Source organism: Engraulis encrasicolus, chromosome 13, assembly GCF_034702125.1.
Source record: "Engraulis encrasicolus isolate BLACKSEA-1 chromosome 13, IST_EnEncr_1.0, whole genome shotgun sequence".
In the NCBI taxonomy this organism is placed as follows: domain Eukaryota; kingdom Metazoa; phylum Chordata; class Actinopteri; order Clupeiformes; family Engraulidae; genus Engraulis; species Engraulis encrasicolus.
Window position 1 is genome coordinate 36,752,996 of NC_085869.1, and position 7,500 is coordinate 36,760,495.

General features: G+C 45.4%; 1 protein-coding gene across 1 annotated transcript in view; it reads left to right on the forward strand.

Annotated features, from left to right (window-relative positions):
• The window catches only part of lrp2a (low density lipoprotein receptor-related protein 2a), a 136,859-nt gene that overhangs the window by 23,982 nt on the left and 105,377 nt on the right, over positions 1–7,500 (forward strand). Inside the window, exons 8-11 of the mRNA XM_063213850.1 lie at positions 887–1,030; positions 3,292–3,411; positions 3,985–4,113; positions 6,431–6,600. Of these exons, the coding sequence (XP_063069920.1) occupies positions 887–1,030; positions 3,292–3,411; positions 3,985–4,113; positions 6,431–6,600 (563 nt within the window). The remainder of the gene's footprint in view (positions 1–886; positions 1,031–3,291; positions 3,412–3,984; positions 4,114–6,430; positions 6,601–7,500) is intronic.

Sequence of the window (7,500 nt, forward strand, 5' to 3'; positions counted from 1 at the left end):
TTCTCCTGATTTCAACATGCAGCTCTATTGCACAAATAGGCTCAATGATGCTGACCCTGACAGGGCCTTACCCTGGAGAATTAACCCATGGATATTAAATGTCTAAACATATTCCAAATACCACTCCAAAAGTTATGCATCACTCACATACGTACACCTTACAGATACCATCACAAATCCTCAGGTCCAACAAAGAGTTAAAATTATTTGGACATCACACACACACACACACACACACACACACACACACACACACACACACACACACACACACACACACACACACACACACACACACACACAGAGGCACACACACACAGACACACAGACACACGTCACACACACACACACACACACACACACACACACAAACACACACACACACACACACACACACACACACACACACACACACACACACACACACACACACACACACACACACACACACACACACACACACACACACACACACACACACAAACAGGTTCCAGGAATTGTCCACGATGTTGTGTCTGTGCTTCAACTCCAGAGTTGTCCAGAGTCATTATGCTGCCCTACGAAGCGAAAAGGCAGTAGCTGCACAATTATTATTGAATATTATTGAGTTGTTATTATGACATAGCAAAATATAAAGTTAAATGAAATGATTGATCTGCAAATCATATACAGTAACAAAACAGCCATATGTCAATAATCTACCTGAAACAACCTTGGCTGACCTTGAGAGAACAATGTTAAGGTCATTTTACTCAGTTCATACCTATGCACAGTTACTTTTTTGCTTTGGAGGGCAGTATATGGCACAATACAGACAACGATTCCAGTAGTTATCCATGTTGCCATGTGGTGTTGATGATGATTGGCCTCTCCTCTGCACCTCCAGATTCGCACCCTCAAGAGTGCTTCCCAGGGGAGTGGGCCTGTCCCTCCTCCACCGTCTGCATCCCCCTTAACCAGCTGTGTGATGGCACCCCACACTGCCCAGGCGGAGAAGATGAGACCAACACCACTACCGGAAGAAACTGCAGTCAGTATCACGTTGGTCACACCTCACCTTGTTACTCTCTTTGCTCATTCTCTCTCTCTCTCTCTCTCTCTCTCTCTCTCTCTCTCTCTCTCTCTCTCTCTCTCTCTCTCTCTCTCTCTCTCCCCTCCTGCTTTGGATACGGATTGAGAACAGCACACACAGTAAAATGAAATTAGACTACTGTGTATATGTAGAGTTAAGCAAACTGTGTTGGATTTCATAATGTATCCACAGAGTAGGGCTGCACAATTAATCGAAAAATAATCAAAATCGTGATAAAATAGTGAAATCGAACTCATGATTTTAATCGTGATTTAATCGTGGCAATAGTGACCTACTTTTGAGAGCGTCCTTGAAGCCAGAACATACTGACAAGCTGGTGTTTCTGGCCAGAAATCTGTCCACTTAAGTTTCATGCTATTGCCTTTACATAATTATTACAATTCATTTTATTTTGCTCATCCCGTATGTAATTCATTCTTGGTTATACTTCAAGTTGTAATAATTTTCAAAAAATATCTGCAAAAATCAATAATCGTGATTATGATTTTGACCAAAATAATCGTGATTTTGATTTTTTCCATAATCGTGCAGCCCTACCACAGAGTTTTGCTGATTTGGTGTGAGGTTGTTGAATTACTGTGAATATTTCTTCAGAAACAGCTTCAGTTACAAAAAAAAATAAGCTTTGGTGATTTGAAAAACCAGGAAGGTTTGGGACCAGGAAGAACTGATAAAATGAAAACGGGAAGTACATCCCCTACGCTTAGAAAGTCCCAAACCTGCGTTGGACAATCATGTAATTGGCGTCTCAAATAAATTAATAACAGTATCAAGTTTGCTTTTCCCGCATTGCCTAAAAACCCTTAACTTGATCTACCGAAACTCACCAGCATGACAGTATGTCTTTATGCACAATCTTTGATTGCCTCAAAGCAAAGTACACAGAAACTATTAATTTCACATTCTTTAACATGTCAAAATAGCCAGCTAGGGGGCATAGCAAGGGGTATGTGCCTTATCGTTACACGGCCAGGTGAAAGGTATGTGTTTTTCTCACATGGAGGGGAAAAAGGCATCACTCCTTCTTGGATGAGTTTATTAGCGATTTCTGATGGGCTTTCAGGTCAGTTCCTCATGGGGTCAAGTCGGAAGAATAGCAGACGTGATTTGCAATTTGTCAGGGCTAGATTGCACCATTGCTGTGATGCCACCTTGTCTTTCAGTCTGGTGTCCTGTCTCCATTTGACACATGAAGCAGGCTTAAGCTTTTTATGGTGCTTTTCAGTGTTTTGCCATAGTACTTTGTATGTGGATGTTATGCAGCAGTAGCATGTCATGTTCTAAGATGCTATCTTTCGATGTTCTACAAAAGATTGTATATGAAGCAATAGTGGTGTGTGGATGTTTTTTAACCCACTGCTACATTTTTAATCAGCTGCTACTTTAGCTATTCACAGATTCAAAAATACAGTTAAAATGAAAGAATCAGTGTCAATGAGTGAGTCCATGTGAGCAGGCATTGTTGCTGAAATAACTGTCACGGTTCACTTATTTTTCCTTCCTCCACTACATTTAAATGTTGACTACGCCACATCTCTGATTGGTTCTTCTGCATTTCTGTTTGGGAGCAGGGCAAATAAGAAGGTCCGACGCAGATATTCACGAGGGTCTCACGAGAGTCAGGCTTGGTTTGTCACTTGGTTTGACTAAGGGGCCAGATATTCTGGGCAGTGATGTGTGGCTTTTCAGGGCTGTAGCATGTGGATGTTCAGCGCATGATTGTGTGAACTTGATGTTTGAACTTGAAGGCAATGACATGCAGGGCTCACAGCAGCACATTTTGGGCCCTATGTGCAATCAGCTCCAATGGCCCTCCCCAGCCATACAGCACATCTTCAAATGAAGAGTTCAGATGCAAAACCCTCTCACTCCATTTCTGAAGACCTGCACTTCTATATTTTTAGAGAACCCCGTTTTTGGTTTGGTTAACATTCATGTACTTGATAATACATATAAACAGTTATATTACATAAATAAAATAAAAAAATCTGCAATTCTCATAGCTTTGTATTAAATAAATTATATATTATATAGTATATAGATTATTTTCTGAAATGGCACTTAGGGGGTTTTGCATCTGAACTCTTCATACATCAGACTGCGTATGGGCCCCCTATATACACATGGGGCCCTGGTGTCTCAGTCACACTTTACCCCCCTGAGTGACACCCCTGATAACGTGTGGCTGCTTTGGGCAGGTATTTGGCGCTGCGCGTCCCTGAGCTGTCAGCACCGCTGCCACAAGTCCCCTGATGGCGGCACCTGCACCTGTCCCACTGGCTACCTGCTCAGCAACAATGACAGCCGCTCCTGCATCGGTAACATACATACAATCACTACTCACTACTGCTGTGTGTGTGTGTGTGTGTGTGTGTGTGTGTGTGTGTGTGTGTGAGAGAGAGAGAGAGAGAGAGAGAGAGAGAGAGAGAGAGAGAGAGCAGGTGTGTGTTGTATTTGTGCATGGATGTGTGATATTTTGTTTCTGTGTGTGTGTGCGTGTGCGTGTGTGTGCGTGTGTGTGTGTGTGCGTGTGCGTGTGTGTGCGTGTGCGTGCATTCCATTTCTGTGACATGTTGTATTGCTAGTTCATGGTCAATAGATTCCAATGCTCTAACAAACTGTTTTTTTTGTCTGCTTGTCATTCAATCCTTCTTTCTTTCTTTTCCTATCTTTTCCTATCATTCCTTCTTGTTTTGTTCGTTTGTTTTGTTGTCGTTTCTTTGCTTTTCCTTTCTTTTCTTCTCTCTTCTCTTCTCTTCTCTTCTCTTCTCTTCTCTTCTCTTCTCTTCTCTTCTCTTCTCTTCTCTTCTCTTCTCTTCTCTTCTCTTCTCTTCTCTTCTCTTCTCTCCATCCCCTCTGTATGTGTATATGTGTGTGTGTGTGTGTGTCAGACTTTGACGACTGTAAGATGTGGGGTGTGTGTGACCAGCTGTGTGAGGACAGGACGGGTGCCCACCATTGCAGCTGTCGCCCGGGATACGTACTGGAGCAGCACCGACACTGCAGAGCCAACACCTCCTGTGAGTCGCACGCACGCACACACATACATACACTCGCACGCACACGCGCACACAAACACACACACTCGCACGCACGCGCACACACACACGCGGACACAAACACACACAGACACAAGCGTACACATGCCCTGACACTGCCGAGTCAATACCTCCTGTGAGTCGCACGCACACACACACACACACACACACACACACACACACACATACATACACTCGCACGCACACGCGCACACAAACACACACAGACACAAGCGTACACATGCCCTGACACTGCCGAGTCAATACCTCCTGTGAGTCGCCACGCACACACACAGACACACACTCACACACGCTCCCTCTTACTCACTCATAGCCATCTCTTTCCCTCTCCACCTCTTACTCACACCAACTCACTGAGTCTCTTTCTTTCTTTCTCTCATTCAGTCTCCCCCTCCATCAGTTTCTCTCTCTCTCTCCCTCTCTCTCTCTCTCTCTCTCTCTCTCTCTCTCTCGCTCTCTCTCTCTCTTTCTCTCTCTCTCTCTCTCTCTCTCTCTCTCTCTCTCTCTCTCTCTCTCTCTGCCTGTCTTTCATTCACTCATTTGTTTACCTACTCACTCAGCCCTTCTCTCCCCCCCCCCCTGAGTCAGTCACTCAGTGGCCCCCGAAGTCCTATCATTAGCACGGGGCCAACACGCTCCCTCCGCCCCCCTCCCACCACAACTCTACTCCTCCACTGCACTCCTCCACCAAATCCTCCCCACCACTTCACTCTTCCAGCCCCTCCCCTCCACCCCACTCTTCACCTCCACCACCCTCCCCTCACCAACACTGCACTCCTCCACCCCCCTCCACCAAATCTTCCACTCCACTCTTCATCTCCCCTTCTTCCACTCCCCTCCTTCTCCACCTCCACACCTTTTACTCCCCACCATTGCACTCCTCCACCACATCCTCCCCTCCACTCTACTCTTCAATTCCACTCCTTGCCCCCACTCCAGTCCTCTTTTGACCAGTGTTGCCAGATTGGGCGGTTACCTGCCGTCTGCGGGCAAAAATGGGCAAAAAGGACAATATAGGGCCAGAGAAATCAATAGAATTTAGTTAAAATTGGGCGGGATTTAGTGCTTCCAGGCGGGTTTTGAGCACATTTTTGGGCTGGAAATCATCAGTCTCATCTGGCAACCCTGCTTCAGACTCCTCTCCCCGTGCCTACAGGACGGGCCAGCACTCTCCCTTCACCACCACAACCCCCTCCACTCTACTCTACTCTACTCCACTTCCCATGCTTACACAAACAGCCCTCTGCCAACCCCTAACGTCTCCCCTCCCTGCACGCCCCCTCTCCCTCTGCCCTCTCTCCATCTCTCCCCTCTCTCCCCTCTCTCCATCTCTCCCCTCTCTCCCCTCTCTCCATCTCCCGCTCCCCCCTCTCCCCTCTCCACCCCCCTGCCTGCTGGTGCATTGTTGTGCCCTGAATGTTATTTCAGCCAGTCATTTGCTTATGCAGAGCCCAAACTGGCCAGAGACCAAGAGACAGGTTCACCCCCCCCCTCCTCCACCCCTCACAGGGCCTTCTCTGGCCAGCTCCCTGGTGCCCCTCCAGACCCTTTACTACTAACAGTGCAGACAAGCAATGGATTTCTAGCAATATTAGTGGAGAAACTATAAATGGAAAAATTTCCATTAACAGTTTGTCCGCTAATATGACTAGGAAATGACCTACATCTATTTGCTGTTACCTGTTAACCTGTGGATTTCCCATTTTTATGCAATGTCCCTTTTATCCGCGACCCCCCTTCAGTACCTCTGCGACCCCCCCCACCCCCCAGGGGTCCTGACCCCCAGTTTGGGAACCACTGTAATAGTGCATGGGGGGTGGAAGCAGCCGCTTGTGTAATTGTTTTGACTTTGTGTCTTTTATGTAATTGGGAATTCTGCTCTGCTCTCCAATTAAAATATGGAAATTGGAAAATGAATGCAAGCCTTTAATCGTTTGTGCCTCTGAGCTTCAATATTTTATTTTAGCTTTTGAATATTAAACACTAGATTTTTTTTCAACTATGAAATATGTTGAACATATGCTATACTATATAGTTCTTTGTGGATAAAATGTCTCTGAGTTAAACATGTTCACTTGTGTGTCTAATCCTAGATGTGGTTGTTTGTTGTCTTCTAAAAGAAGGAAAAATCTGCATACTGTTGCTGTGTGGCAACTGTGTTTGGATTTTCCTTCTTTTACGTATCTTTCTTTGATACAGCACCTGTTTTATTGGATGTGTGCGCATCCCTTACACTGCTGTTTGTTGTCTTCTGTCATTCCTGTGTCCTCTCAAACAGCCGGTGCCCCTTCACTGGTCTTCTCTGATGGCCGAGACCTGTTCATTGGTGACCTCCATGGACACTCCGTGAGGACGTTGGTCCAGTCCCAGAGAAGAGGAGTGGCAGTAGGGGTGGACTTCCACTACAAGAGCCAACGCGTCTTCTGGACTGACACCAGTCAGAACAAGGTCTGTAGCTGATGTCTGATGTATGATGTTCTTTTTGTCTTAAAGTTATATCAAGTCTTTTATGTCGTTTCAGACATGTGGTTTTACCTGACATGTGAAAACGGAAGTCTCACCCTCAAAACATGTCAGGTAAAAGATGAAAACTTGCACATGTCTGAAACTAAAGAAACTAGAAGAATTGAAGGTCCGTGGTTCCATTAGTCCCATAATTCCATAGTTCCATAGTTCCCTAGTTCCATTGTGGAGGAAGAGGGCTGCGTGGCCTGCGTCCCATTTTCCCCCTCTCACACCTCACTTCAATTTGTGTCATCACCCGCTCTGTTTGTAGTGGGGGTGTCCCACCCTTACTATAGGGAGGGAAAGTAATCTCATCGCCCCCTGCTGGCAACGTTCCAACCCCCTGCAACAAATGAATGTTTTTTTTCTTTGAAAAATTACATCTCGGCCCTGACGCACAAGTAGAAGTAGTGGCAGTCATATTATGGGCATGTTGGCCCGTTTTATCGAATCAGGTGGTAAAATGTTCGGTTTTTCACTGATCTGAGCTGATTTTAATATTCTTTAAAAAGCTAATACAGAACTACACTGACTGGCATGTGTGGCTTGTTTACTCCATGTAATTAGCATAGCCAAATTAGCATAGCCAAACATGAGCCAGAGAGGTGGTTACTCATCACCACAGAAGCCATCATATCTACTAGAGAATTTAAAACCATACCAAAATGATCGCGTGTATATATGTGTAATAAGAAGACAATGTGGAACTCATAGGATTACAAGAATGTGAAAATATGCGAAGAACTTGCGTTCGTTCGCGTTCATTTGTTTCTCTGTGTTGTCAACGAGGCGCGAAGCACAGCATGCTGGGAGCTGTAGTGCGTTTCCGACCAGATTGGCACA